Genomic DNA, 14731 nt, shown 5'->3' on the forward strand with positions numbered 1-14731 from the left:
ACCAGTTTAGTAATAATGTTCAACCTGAAGGTACTATGGAATAGATAAATTAAGAAGAGTATACCATATCTGCCCAATCCCTTTTTGAATGTAATCACACTTCAAATGCACAATTAATGGATTAAAAATTATTCATGTGCTTAAACCATATAGCTAGAGTTGAAAGGATTGTCCTTCCCTATGTAAACTTAATTGCTGTCACCACCAATATGCAACACAGTAGCATGGCATGAATAGTAAAAAATAGAATAAAAATCAGAAATCAGAATGAGGAGGAGTAGAAGAGGAGAGTCGGCTTCAGACCTATTGAGCATATCGGAGGAAAGGAAAGGTGCTAGAGAAATTTAATGAATCACTAAATAAATAATGCATTTTACTGCATTACAATGACTGCAGAGTGAAAATATATTATTGTGCCTTCAGCGGGTGAAGGATGTAGCAGCAGTTTGAAAAAAAAAAATGAATTTGAACAGATATGGCCTGCTGCTAAGTGACCCTAGCATTCTGAGCCTCATTTACAGACCCTTGAAAGGGGCAAGAGAAATTAGATTTTTTAGTTTCCCAGTTCAGCACAATCTGCTGAAAAATGCTAAATTGGGCTCCTAGAGAGAAGAGAGCAGCTTTGTACAGAGCGTATCTAAGGATTGTCCCTTACATCTGAACAATCGGCATCTCATTGGGGCTGGAACCGGTTCTTTTAAAATGAAAAAGAAAACAAGAAACTTTCATTTTTCCATACATTTCACCAGTGTAATATTCCTGTAACACCTTCTGAATTACCCAGACGTAAGGAGTGGCAATATAGGGCAGTCCAAGATAGAGAACCCATTTATTTATCATTCTGCATCTAGTCTTTATTCAGAATAGTTATGTTAGCAATTGTAGGAACTACAGTGTATTTTCTTCCTATGAGGAAAAAAATTATTGCCCCTAATACCTTTACACAGTTCTTTTCCCAGTGAGTATTAAGGAAGAACCAAAGTGAACATCCTAGGTACTATTGCTACTAAACTGGGCACATCTTCCTGTTAGAGGACCAGCATTTATCTATGTTGGATTAGTTCACCAATCAAAAAACCCCCTCACTCATTGGGTGTTTTTTGCCATGGGTCTGTGTGTGTGTTGGTGATCTGCCATCTCTGGGTTATCGTGTTGTTGGTTGAAGTTGGTTTAATGTCTGAGCTCAACACCTTTCTGCCTCCTGCTTCTTATTGCTAAGTACAAAATGTATCCAAGGTACATTTGTCACTCATTTTTGAGCCCTGACTTTCATGCCTCTCAAACCTCACTGTGCTTACTGAAAAAATGAAGAATCAAAACCATTTTTCTTAACCATTTTTGCAGTGTTCTTCTGGAGTCTAGTGGAGGAAAGGAATTAGAATCAACAGCCAAAGACGCTTCCTGGTTTTTGTGCTAAGGGTATTGAGGGGCAATGGGGGGTTAACAAAACAGAATCCACACATCTATATTTGATTAATAGTACTAATAGGACAGATACTTAGCTCTTGTGTAACAGCACTCCATCCAAATGCTGTGGAAAAGTGGTTAAAGGAGAGTGTGATGGATTAGTCAAGGAGGGCCCAGAGGAAAGTTAAGCAGTAGGCCTAAGGAGAATCCAAAGACAAGTTTAAAGTCACTGAAGAATGGACACTTTCCTGCTCAGCAATCTTTCATAACCTGTGTCTCAAATGGAGCATTTGAATTTCACATCGGGGTTTATATCCCACCTTAAGAAGCCAAGTTTACAGATCAACTTGGTTTTGTTTTTTCCCAAGATGACATTGAATTTTGGATATTGGGAGATCATCCAACTTTTTTCATTCCACCTTTATAAACTGGCAATTTGGCAATGACATACTGATTGGTATTAGAAAGGGGAAACAAACCTTGATATCTTGACCCAGGTTTTGAAATGCATTTCTTCCATAAGGTTGTAAAGGCAGAGGTCATTGAATGGGAGGAAGAATGCCATAATGGGAAACTACCAGATATGGGAATCAGCCTGGACTCTAATCCCAGATCTGCCACTAGTCTGTTCTTGTGGCCTTGGTCACTTCATCTCTGTATAGTTCATTTATCTCATTTGTAAAATGGGGGTAACATATCTCCTTTCTCTATTTCTTAAATGGAGAGTCCCTTGTGGGATTGAGTCTCTGCCCTGAATCTACCAGAGTAATTAGCACAATTCTTGGCATATAGTAAACACTTAATATCCTAATAATGAAAAAATAAGTGGGAAATGTCTAAGTAGCAAAATACAAATGAAGATCAAAGTGGAGATGAGATTTCCTTGTGTGTTACTCATCTCTTTCTGTTTATTTTTTAAAGGAATTCCCTGATCTTAAGAATACACAAACCAAAATGAGAAAGTAAGTTGAAAGTATTTTGTTCTCCATCATTCTTCTGTTCTTTGGTTCACACTTAATTCATTGTAATATTTATTATCAACTCAGAATTTTTTCACAAGGGTTATTTAGTCTTTGTATTAACTTTAAAGAGTAATTGTTTTCCTTGGCAAGCATGTTTGCTCTTCTTTTCTGTAGTTATTTTAACATTTCACTTTCTACAATAATGTATATAACATATCCACCTTAAATACTGAGGCTTCAGGCAGACTAATATACTCATGCTAATAATGTTGGTATTTGTTAAGCCTATGTGCCAAGCACTGTTCTAAGTGCCGGGGTAGATACAAGGTAATCAGGTTGTCCCACTTAGGGCTCACAGTCTTCATCCCCATTTTACAGATGAGGTAACCGAGGCACAGAGAAGTTAAGTGACTTGCCCAAGGTCACACAGTTGACAAGTGGCAGAGCTAGGATTAGAACCCATGACCTCTGACTCCCAAGCCCGTGCTCTTTCCACTAAGCCACGCTGCTTCTATTTATGCTAGATAAATCTTTCAAGAAAATAGCCATATGCTAAAACTCATCCCAGATTAGAGTGGCAAACTTGTTTTTATCACTTTTGTACCATTGGCCTGTTTATCTTATTGTTTTCTTGGAAAATAATGTTTTTAAAAATTGCCAATAGATTTGGCTTAACTACTTCAAATTGGATTTAAAATTCGGCATGAATCTACTAATACCATGGCACATGTATGATGTGTGACAAATAGTAATTGGAGAGAATGGTTGGTAAATTTGTAAATTTCAGTCATTCAAGGAAGTGCTGAGCAAAGAATTAAGAAAAATTTCTGACAGAAAATTTCAACAAGGTTAGAAATGTTTTCTTGAAAATGAAACCTCCCAAATATAATGTGGAAATGAAATTGTTTGATTTGGTCTGGATGTGTCTTCAGGCACTAAGATCCCAAGCTTCTAAGCAGTCAAGAAAAGGGGAGAAGAGAATGGGTGGTATCAACTTGAATTTCTGATTTTCTAACCTGCCCCACATAGATAAATTCCACTTCCAGGTTCTATCTGGTAAGAAAGCAAAGTGAACTTTCTTCCACTTGTTTAAGCTTCTCCATGCCCACAGTTATCTCCTAGCTTCAGGTGCTGAGAGTTTTTCCCCTGAAACAACTTTGAGGTGATTTTTATCACCTCAGAGGCAAACCCTACTCCAGCTGTCAATCACGTACCAGCCTATCTTTAGTAACGTGAATCCTGCTTTATTTTCTGTCTCAGGGAAGGGCATAGAACAGAATCAGGGCAACATTTCCTGGTATTATTACTATATTGGTTAATTGTCTAACATGTTTCACTCACTGTTCTAAGCACTGGGGTAGATGCAAGTTAATCAGATTGGACACAATTCCTGTTCCATATGGGGATCACAGTCTAAGTTGGGGAGAAAAGGTATTGGATCACCATTTTACAGATAAGAAACTGAGGCCAAAAGAAGTTAAGTGACTTTCCCAGCGTCACACAGCATGCCACTGGCAGAGCCAGAATTACAACCCAAGTCCTCTGTCTCCCAAGCTCATAAGGAAAGATGAACCAATATCAGAATGAGAAAAATATAAAAGGCAAGGACAACTATATATGTATGTGTATATGTACATACATATACAACTATATAATGAAAGATAGTACATTGTAACTAGAGGAGCAGAGTTTGAAGATCAGTTAATCAAAGGTATTTATTGAGCACCTGTTTTGTGCAGAGAACTGTGCAAAGCACTTGGGAAAGTTCAGTACATTAGAGTTAGTAGGCAAGATCCTGCCCACAAAGCCTCGCAGCTCAAAGCCAAAAGTCACGGCTACAGCTGTATTCACAGTTAAAGTGGCCACCGAAGCCTTCTCATTGTTCTGAAAGTTGAGGCAACATACTGTGACTGCCTCTTTGAGCTCCTGGCTGGAGAAGAAGAGGATGATGGGAGTCCTGGGCAGAGAGAGATGGCCTTCCAAGTGCCCAGTACAATGCTCTGGACAGTAACTACAGTAAGTTACTAGTAGGACAGTAAATAACTACTATTGAGTGATTTTTAAATCTGGAATAAATTTATCATTGACCCAGTTGGGCCTTGGGATAGCCCTTCTAAACTGAATTGAAGAAACAAAATACGGTGATCAAGTAGATAATAATGGTGGTATTTGTTAAGCGCTTACTATGTGCAAAGCACTGTTCTAAGCGCTGGGGGATACAAGGTGATCAGGTTGTCCCACATGGGGCTCACAGTTTTAATCCCATTTTACAGATGAGGTAACTGAGGCACAGAGAAGTGAAGTGACTTGCCCAAAGTCTGCACCATTGGTTGTAGACCCTCCTATTTAGACTGTGAGCCCCATGCAAGGCAGGGACTGTGTCCATCCTAATCAACTTATATCTACCCCAGTGCTTAGAATAGTGTTTGGTACATAGTAAGTACTTAAATACCATTTTAAAAATAGCAATCAAATGGCTAAGTTGTCTTCCTCCTGTGAGTGGTATTCTCCAAAAGCAAAGGGAAAAATCCTGAAATTTATACAGTAGGATTGTAGGAATTATGGATGCCTAAACAAAAAATATTCTCAATGATATCACTTGGAGAAAAGTCAGGATGGGTGTCAAGCATCAGAGCAATGCCCAGGCTCTGTTCAAGTAAAGTTCTTGAGAAAATGTTAGTTTTTGTTGACAGGCCACAAATAAATGTTTTGCTAAGCTAAACCACACAGCTGTGGCCAGCAGACTTAATCTGGGACTTTTTCCTCCTTAATTTTAAAAATGTATGTTTCTGCTCTATTGAGACTAGGCTTCCAGACAAATAATTATTGCAGCTCTAATTGCTTACTATCTGCCAAGCACTGTGCTAAACCTTGGTAGAGATAATCTTTAAGCAGATTGGACTCAGTCCCTGCCCCACATGGGGCACACAGTCTAAGCTAGAGAAAGATCAGGTGTCTTATCTTATGTCCAGCAAACTGAGACCCAGAGAAGTGAAGTCACATGTCCGAGATCACACCACAGGCAAGTGGTGGAGCCTGTATTAAAATCCAGGTCTCCTGACGTCTAGTCATATGCTTTTTTCAGTAGGCCACACTACTTCTCAAAGCTTCCTGATTGGCTTAATAGAGTCAGCAAGTCAAGTGACCCACAGTGTCAAGGAAGAAAAAAAATCACTATTGGGAGAATGTTGATACTGTCCATTTTGCTTATTAACTCTTGATTTTAATAACAGTACATTTCTTAATTTCTTCTAGATCTATCCAGAAATCCATGTCTGAAAATGAAGTATTTGGTTAGTAATTTATGGGAGAGAATTTTTTTCCTACATTGTTAAGCAAATAATGGAGTCAAATTCAATGAAGGTTTTTTGCTTTTCTCATCCTACTAATGCCCATATGATGTAAAAGCAATACCTGCCACCAAAAAGTGATTAGAATCAAAGCCAAATGGAGATGTTATTGAATTGTGTCCAAGCAGCAGGAAAGTGAAGAAAAATATTTTGTTGTTTTCATTACCATAGATGGATGAGCCACTTAGAATTATTCCCTGGGTAATTAATTTTTTTCAAAGAGTAATCTTCTCTAATGGTTTATTAGCTTATAGCACTCTGGAGACCCTAACACAACACTGCTCTTTTGGACTTTGGGCTAAATGGCTTCCCAAGGTTCTTTTCCACCCCCTCAGTTCTACTGTTGATTATCTGGTGGCCGCGTTAGATTGTGCCCCCTGAGCAGAAGACTGCAATCTGTCATCACCTGATGGCAAAGACTGGGATGAAGGAGACCTGAGTCGCTTAAGTATCCCAAATTTTCCTATAATGTTGGAGAGCCACATTCCTGTGAACTTCTTCTGAGGAAAAACGCACATTATGTTAAGATCATCTTAATCGGGGTCAAACAAATGAACACAACCATTTTTCTGGACATTTGCTTTGAACCTGTTCCAGATACACAAGCCTCAATGGAAGAACATTCCCACCTTCTCTAATGCTGTTCTATTCAACGGTGGGTGAGAACACTTTTTATGGAAGAACGGAATACATATTTCCCCAACCATCAGAGAATGAGGCTTTTTTTCCCATATCTACAAATATCCATTCCCTCTCTGGCAGCTTTACAAACGATGTACTTTACTGTCCTATGAATTTTGGCTAAAGTTTTGTTTTTCCATCAAATATCTTAAATCTCAACCTCTACATAAACAGGCACGATTAGTTTGTTGTCAACCCCCACTTCACCGCTCCTATAATTTTTCCATTTTTAAGATTTAGTAAGGTTGCTGATTACTGGACTCTACCTGTTAATATGCCCAGTGCATATATCAAAATAAAATGGAAGCAACCAATAAGCAAATTCTCAAGCCTGTAGAGAAAGCTACAAAACTCTGTCTTTTAAAGTTCTTCAGTGAAATCCTGGCCTCCATGGCTAAGTATAAAGTTAACTGAAATTAACACATAATACTAGAAGCTGTTGAAAGGATATTTTGCCAAGCATCAATCATATTTATTGAGTGCTTACTGAGTGCAGAACACTATAATAACTACTTGGGCAAATACAAAATAAAAGAGTTGGGAACATGAGAAGAAGAATACCCAGAGAGCACCACTGATCACTCCAAAATTCGCTACCCAGTTCCCAGGTCTGAAAGAAATGCTAAATCTAATAATAATAATAATAATGTTGGTATTTGTTAAGCGCTTACTATGTGCCGAGCACAGTTCTAAGCGCTGGGGTAGACATAGGGGAATCAGGTTGTCCCACGTGGGGCTCACAGTCTTAATCCCCATTTTACAGATGAGGGAAGTGAGGCACGGAGAAGTTAAGTGACTTGCCCATAGTCACACAGCCGACAAGTGGCAGAGCTGGGATTCGAACTCATGAGCCCTGACTCCAAAGCCCGTGCTCTTTCCACTGAGCCACGCTGCTTCTCATCTAGAGAATCTAGAGGCTGACCTTATTTGACTAGCTCTGACATGCTCTTCCCTATCATTTAGACAGTTTGTTCAGGTGCAAGTACAAATTCTGGTGATTCCTCCTTATGCTTTGACTTCAGACAGGAAAAATGGCGACGACACTTCTTGGAAGATTTCCAGGAAGTCAGAGGGTGATCAGTCCATCACAAGGCCCTGTCAATTTGAAGGTAATCGCTGAGTATAGTTCAAATGATTTTGCACTTACCCCAAAGTAATTTAAAGGGCATCAAGGAGAATTTCTCATCTTTCACACACAATGGACCTCAGTTTCCCACTAAGAGTATTTCTTTTGTAAGGGATGACAGATGGTAGTAAATGACATAAATGAAGCTCGTTAGGCAAGGCAGTATTACTTGCATGCAGAATAATATGGGCAGAGCATTGTACTAAACGTATGGGAGGAGACAATACCAAAGAATAGAAATAGATGCTACCTTCCCTCAAGGAGCTTACATACCAGAGTGGGAGACCAGCATTAAGAGGAATTAGAGATAGGTATGTAAATGATGTGTTTGGGGAAGGGTGCAAATCAAAATGAATATTTACACGTAAAATTAAACCTTGGTGATTATATATATTAGCTGGGCTAATTTGTTTACGGATTTACAAAGGAAAAATTGTAAGCATTAAATTAGTTTGTAGCATCCATAAGTGATTGAAATCAAAATTAAATTGCTTACATTTAGAAAACCCATTTGATATTCCCCAAACTTACTCCTGTTGTGGGCTTTTTTGGGAAGCCTAGATTTTGGTTTTTATAAGAGGGCTCCATCAACAAGTGAATTCTAGTGGTGGGTGAAGTCAGAAAGGGAACCCTCTGGATTTGGGGGATTTGGAAGAACACTGGGAGTGAATGAAGTGGCTGGGGGAAGGAGTATAGAGAGAGGAAAGGAGGATGGTGGCTCCATTGAGAAAAGCCTCCAACTAGAATTTACTGACCCATAGAAACACTGGGTTCCCAGTTAAACCCACAGTCCTGGATTAAAGGGATGAAAAATACTAGTTGAGGGACAGTATCCTATCTATAAATCAACCAGTGGTATTTATTGAGTGCTTACTGTGTGCAGAGCACTGTACTAAGTACTTGGGAAAGTACACAGTCCCTGCTCATAAGTTGCTTAGGCTACACGGGGAGACAGACATTAAACCCGATTAGGGCTATGGGAAATAGTAGAATATAAGTATATTAGAATATAATAGAGTAGAATATAAGAATATTTTCATAAATCCTGTGGTGCTGGGTGAGTATCAAAGTGCTAATTACCAGACACTATAAAACATGATCTGTAATATAATGATCCATGGAGGGTAATAACATGGAGTCTGCATTGGCATAGGACACATTCTACAGAAATGTCCATATTATTGGGTGAAGATCACAGCCATCAATATTCATTCATTCATTCAATTGTATTTATTGAGGGCTTACTATGTGCAGAGCACTGTGTTAAGCGTTGGGGAGAGTACAATATAACAATAAACAGACACATTTCCTGCCCACAACAAGTTTATAGTCTAGAGGGAGCTTACAGTCCAGAATGAACAAATGAACATTTTTGAACTGGGAGTGGGTAAGCATGGAATCTGTTACCTTGAGGAGGTAAGAGGGGCATAGTCTGGGTCAGCAAAGGGAAAGATAATGCAGCGCAGGGGAACCTCCCAGGACTTTGATTTGCCTCAAAATCCTTGATAGAATGAAAAAAAAAGTCTAAAGTCTAACAGATTTCAGCAATAAAAATGGAGTCACAAGGCATTTCCTAGGGATTAACAACCAGCTGGGGGAAGCTGATGGCCAGAGACCAAAGTTGTTGTTGTGATTATAAATGGAGATGGAAGAGAAGGGGCATGTGGGTTTTCATTTGAGTGGGTGTATCTGCAACAGCTTGGTTGGAAATACTCTGGGGCTTTCTAACCCATTCCCACACAGTAACCAATAAGGTTTCTTTGGCCTCCATGGTAACATTACTTTTGACTGTTAATTACACCCTAATTGCTTAGAGGTGGATTGCTGGGTGCTATTTATTCTGTCCAGGGGAGTTTGCTGGCTCCTCTTGCTTTGCATTGTCTGGTTCTGCCAGAAGCAATAAAAACGGAAGAAAATTTTAGAACTCTCCGCATGACTAAAAATCCTTGGTAGGAAATTTAGAGCTAGCAGAAATGAGTATCCCCACTCAATCAATTGTATCTATTGAGTGCTTACTGTGTGCAGAGCACTGTACTAAGTGCTTGGGAGGGTACAAGACTCCCAGACTAAGCCCCCCTTTTCCTCAGCTCCCCCACCTTTCCTTGTCACCCTTTGCTCCCCCCCCACCCCGCGCCCCAGAGGCCTTATGCATATATGTTTATATCTATAATTCTATTTATATTGATGCCTATGTACTTGTTTTGATGTCTGTCTTCCCCCTTCTAGACTATAAGCCTGGTGTGGGCAGGGATTGTCTCTCCATTGCTTAATTGTACTTTCCAAGCACTTAGTATTATACTCTGCACACAGAATGCCCCACCTCCATCTGCAATCATTCTGATAGTGTATCCATAGAATTTTCTTGGTAAAAATACGGGAATAGTTTTTCACTACCTTCTTCCATGCAGTAAACTTGAGTCTCCACCCTCAACTCTCCTTTGCTGCTACTGCCCAGCACAGTTGAGTTTTGAGTTGCAGCAGATTGCTTTCCGCTCGCTAGCCTCTGCCCAAGCTAGGAATGGAATGGATGTGCCTCTGCTTGACTCTCCCTCTGGTAGCCGAGACTGGTTAGAGTACTGAAAACTCTCCAGGTGTGATCCTGAGAGGGCTTCATTAGGCGTAGCCCCTAATAAATCTATGCCAACTCCAGACAGAAGTCAGAGTCAGCATCTTCATCCCATGGTCTCTTTCATTTTCAAAGGAATACTTTATATTAATAAGGTGGCAGCCCATCAGCGTGTTAAGGGGCCTACAAAAAGGGGAATCTGAATTTAACGTCAGTCTAATTTTATGACACGAAACCTACTGCCAACTTTTCACTAGGTTCCCACTCTGAATGAAAAGGAGTATGAGTCTCCATCCTGACCTTGGCCTTCATCACCATATCCTAAAGTTGTGGAGCTGGAGCGGGAGGTGACAGATCCCAAGGGAGTCCCATCTGTTTAAACTGTGTTTAGAAGCTCAGTCTGGAAGTTCTTCCTTCTTCAACTGGAAGGTTTCCATTAAGAAAAAGAGTGACTCTACCACATTCCTTCAATTAACTTTGTTACCTCAATGTTATTGCATAAGAGGTAGGAATCAGAGTCTGGAAACAGCAGGGTGAATTTAATTGGATGGTGGCAGAACCTGGTTGTGAAAAGGTTCAGGCTCTTTTTTTGTTTTGTTTTAAGTATTTTTTAAGTGCTTACTATGTATTAGACACTGTACTATGTGCTGGGGTAGACACAAGCTAATCAGGTTGGACACAGTCCATGTCCTATATGGGGGCTCGCAGTCTAAACCCTCACTTTACAGATGAGGGAACTGAGGCACAGTGAAGTTAAGTGACTTGTCCAGAGTCACACGGCAGACAAGTGGCAGAGCTGGGATTAGAACCCAGGTTCTTTGGGCTCCTAGGCATGTGCTCTATCCATTAGACCACACTGCTCCTCATTCTTATTGGAAGAGGAGCTTTGGATACAGGGCTGAAGGAAAACTTGGAAACTTATTCTTGCTTACACTTGTCGCCTGAGACGTCTTCTATCAGTCAATCAGTAGTGTTTATTGAGCACTTGCTGTGTGCAGAACACTGTACTAAGAGCTTGGAAGAGTGCAATACAGTGGAGTTAGCAGACACATTCCCTTCCCACATTGAGCTTACAATGTAGAGTCTATCCCAAGGTGTGTAGGAATTGAGATCTAATTTAGCCTTTGGATTATATTAACTGCCTGTGACCCTCCGAGGACCTTGATTGTAAGGTTCTCAAGACTGCAGATTTTTCTATTAAGTCTAGTGAACTTTTCCTGCATGCTCAGTACACTGCTCTGCACATAGGTGCTCAATAAGTACTCTCGATTGACTGTAGTTCTGAAATTGCCTGAGGCCTATGAATGATCTCAGGCTCCTCTGTAATAACTGAGATAAACTCGCTTTCCCTTAACTGCCACATGTTTAGGGATTGTGACTTGGAATCATGAGAACTCAGAATTCAACCCTGGATCGTTCCATTCTGCAAGACTAACTAAACCTTTCAGAGGCCACAATTTCTAGGAACAGTTTCCAGTTTTTCCCTCCTGTCCCAAGCTAGTGGCCTTTGGGTCTTTTGTGTGTGGTGGGAAAGATTCATATCCCTCTGAATAACTCTGAATAACTGCCTTAGTACAACAGCAGCCAGTTCCCTTAATGAATCAAACTTACTATGCACACCTTAGTCAGGGAAGCTCATATCCAATATGGCAATTTATGTGAATATGCAAATTATCATTGCCTCAGGTCACTTAGAAAATAATCTGATAGCCTTCCCTAAGCCATATAAAAAAGCCGATATATTAAATTTTGCCCCAGTCCAGCTTAATGATTCTTCTTTAAACAAGGATCATAGTGCAAAGGGGATTCTGATATTTACACAAGAGTAAGGGAGATTTCCAGCCAGGAGGGCTCACAGGTTGATAAGATCACAGTTTGTTTATTTTTACTCACCCCTTTATTGGTTTAGACTGTTTTAGTTTTTTCAAACATTTGGAGCTTGGTATTTGCAGAAAGAGCAGTGTTCCTTCAAAAGCTGCTTCATGTTGAAGCTATCACAAGGTATGGCCTAGAGAGAGCAGGAGGGGCAATCAACAATAACACAAAGGCCTTATCACATTGCCCATTTTGCTGCAAGATTATTTCAAGGGAAATCCCTCTGCAAGGTGAGAGTCACTGCTGGAAGGTCCAGAACACAACATTGGAAGAATTTATCCCTCAGAGACTTCAATCCAAATAATATCTATTAAGGGCTTACTTTGTGCCAAGCACTATGCTGATTGCTTGGATAGATACAAGATAATCAGATGAGATACAGTCCCTGACCCAACATGGGGCTCACAGTTTGTGGAAGGGAGAACAGGTATTTTATCTCCATTTTTCAGATAAGGAAATTGAGGCCCAGAAAATTTAAGTGATTTGCCCAAGATCACACAGCAAGTGGTGGAGCCAGATTAGACCCCAAGTGTCCTAACTCCCAGGCCCATGTTCTTTCCTCTACTCCCTGCTGTCTACCAATTTTCTTGAGAAGCCATTCCAAACAAATATCTGAAGCTTGGAGGTGGTGTGAATGAAGGATCTAGGTTTGCCACTGTTGGCATTAAAGAAACCCAGACACCTTTTGCCGGATCTGGAAAGGTACATGATGGTATAATTGTTAATAACAACAATAATAATAATAGTATTTTTAAAATATATAGTATGGGTCTAACTCTGTACTAAGCACTGGGGTAGATAGAAGATAATCAGGGAAGACACTGTTCCTGCTCCCACAGTCTGGGAGGGAAATGGCATTTCATCCCTATTTTACAGATGAGAAAACTGAAGCTCAGAGAAACTAAGAACCTTGCCTGAGGTCACGCAGCAGGCAAGTGGTGGTGCTGGGATTAAAATACCGGTCCTTTGACTCCCAGGCCCATGCTCTTTCCACTAAGCCACTCTGCTTCTCAGGATACACCCCAAAGGTTTCTCTGTGGAAGTTTGCTGTACTATGTTGTTGCTGAATGTATCTCCTTGTGGAATTGGACTCCCTTCATTACTCCACAGTCATTACGTTTTCCAAGGTCTTTGAAAATGTGGGCATTGCTTCCAAGTTGCAGCATTCACAGCATGGAGGCTGGCCCTAAAAAATTACAAATGCTAGGCTATAAAGGCATCTGGTGCCATATCAATACGGAACAGGGGACAGAGCAGCTGAAATTTGGTCTGATTGGGATAAAAGTAGACAAATGGCCACTCTGGGACTATACCTGTTCCTCTCCCTCAGCCTATCCGGCCGTAGTGATCTCTCCTTCAGCCTACTGTGCCTTAGTCATCTCTCCCTCAGACTTCCCGGCCATAGTCATCTCTCCCTCAGCCTATCTAGCCATAGTTCTGTGATTAGGTATATAAGAAGAATCCCATTTGTACTTTTAAATCCTCTTTTATGATTTTTCTGCCTTTTGTTGGGCAGAAACCCTCATTTTCATCTTGGTATTTCTTGGTTTGAAAATTCATAAATGCTTTAATGTTTCCGTAAAGCTTAACATTTAGTAATCTCTCATTTGAGTTCTTAAAATGGTCTCTAATGGCAGGGCAATTCAATTCCACATGCACTCTGACCAGACATGGCTTTATGGGATAATGGCAAGATTAAAAAAAATTTCAGTCCCACACTTAAAAATCTCTTCACACAGCGGGAAGCAATTCTCTAATGTAAGTTTGTCAACAACACTGATGCATTTTACGTTTCAAATGATACTGCCTTGGCTATTGGCAGCCTGCTAATGCTCTCAGCCTTTCATACCTAAGGCAGTGCAGTTCATTATAAGAGGAAGCTCTGGCCTCATGGGCAAAGGGACTGTCACTAAGAGTGTAGTGGCCAATTACCAATACATTATTCAAGAACTATTCTTTGTTGCCCATAACACTGCTACCAATTTGATTCTTCCCTGCAAAATGCCATCCTGGGTCTCCTCACTTTTAAGGACTTGATGCTTTGAGTTTTGGGGACACTCTGGAATCCTGTGAGATGTAGGCTTGCCCATCATATGTAAGTATTGGACCAAGGATTGTGGGACAGTGTTTTGAATTAAGAGCATCTACCAATCATGGATTTCATGTCCTGATTACCTGTGACATATCTAGGCAATGGAGGCAGGATTTCTTTTGAAAACAGTAAGAAGGGGACTTAAGGAAAACAGGTGCATTTTCCTGTCCTGAATATAGTAGCCCTCTCTTTAGAAGCCAAAAGAGACAGGGAAATACTGCCTTTTGATTTTTATTTTATTTAGGTGAACATCAGCGTCTTTGAAATATGGAGTCTCTCACACAGTTCTCACTAACCCTGTAAGAAATCATTTACCATAAATATTTCATGAGCTGGATACGGAACCTAAATTGATGAGGCTTAAAATGTACTGGTGAAAAGTGCATTTAAGACAGCAGTGGGCAAAGTGGCATATGCATAGGGAACAAAGTCATGTCCATTCCTTTCTTATTTGTTTTTGTTCTGTTCTACTCTTTGAAGAGGTAATAGCAAAGTGTGTATGTAAGAATGAAATTAATCTCCTGTAGGTAGTAGTATTAGTGGTAATAATATTAATGCTATTTTTCGTACCTCCTGAGTGCATCACATCCTAGCTTCATTCATTCATTCATTCATTCAGTTGTATTTATTGAGTGCTTACTGTGTACAAAGCACTGTACTAGGCACTTAGGA

General features: G+C 40.2%; 1 protein-coding gene and 1 non-coding gene across 2 annotated transcripts in view; one reads left to right on the forward strand and one right to left on the reverse strand.

Moving 5' to 3' along the window:
- SAMSN1 (SAM domain, SH3 domain and nuclear localization signals 1) overlaps nt 1-14731 on the forward strand; it is a 188404-nt gene that overhangs the window by 95179 nt on the left and 78494 nt on the right. Inside the window, exons 3-5 of the mRNA XM_007669505.3 lie at nt 2329-2369; nt 5625-5662; nt 7423-7509. Coding sequence (XP_007667695.1) covers nt 2329-2369; nt 5625-5662; nt 7423-7509 — 166 coding nt within the window. The remainder of the gene's footprint in view (nt 1-2328; nt 2370-5624; nt 5663-7422; nt 7510-14731) is intronic.
- Nucleotides 9997-10135, reverse strand: LOC114818112. The gene has a single exon (XR_003765932.1). It is a non-coding gene; the product is annotated as a small nucleolar RNA SNORA7 (small nucleolar RNA).

This window comes from Ornithorhynchus anatinus, chromosome 17 (assembly GCF_004115215.2).
Source record: "Ornithorhynchus anatinus isolate Pmale09 chromosome 17, mOrnAna1.pri.v4, whole genome shotgun sequence".
NCBI lineage: Eukaryota > Metazoa > Chordata > Mammalia > Monotremata > Ornithorhynchidae > Ornithorhynchus > Ornithorhynchus anatinus.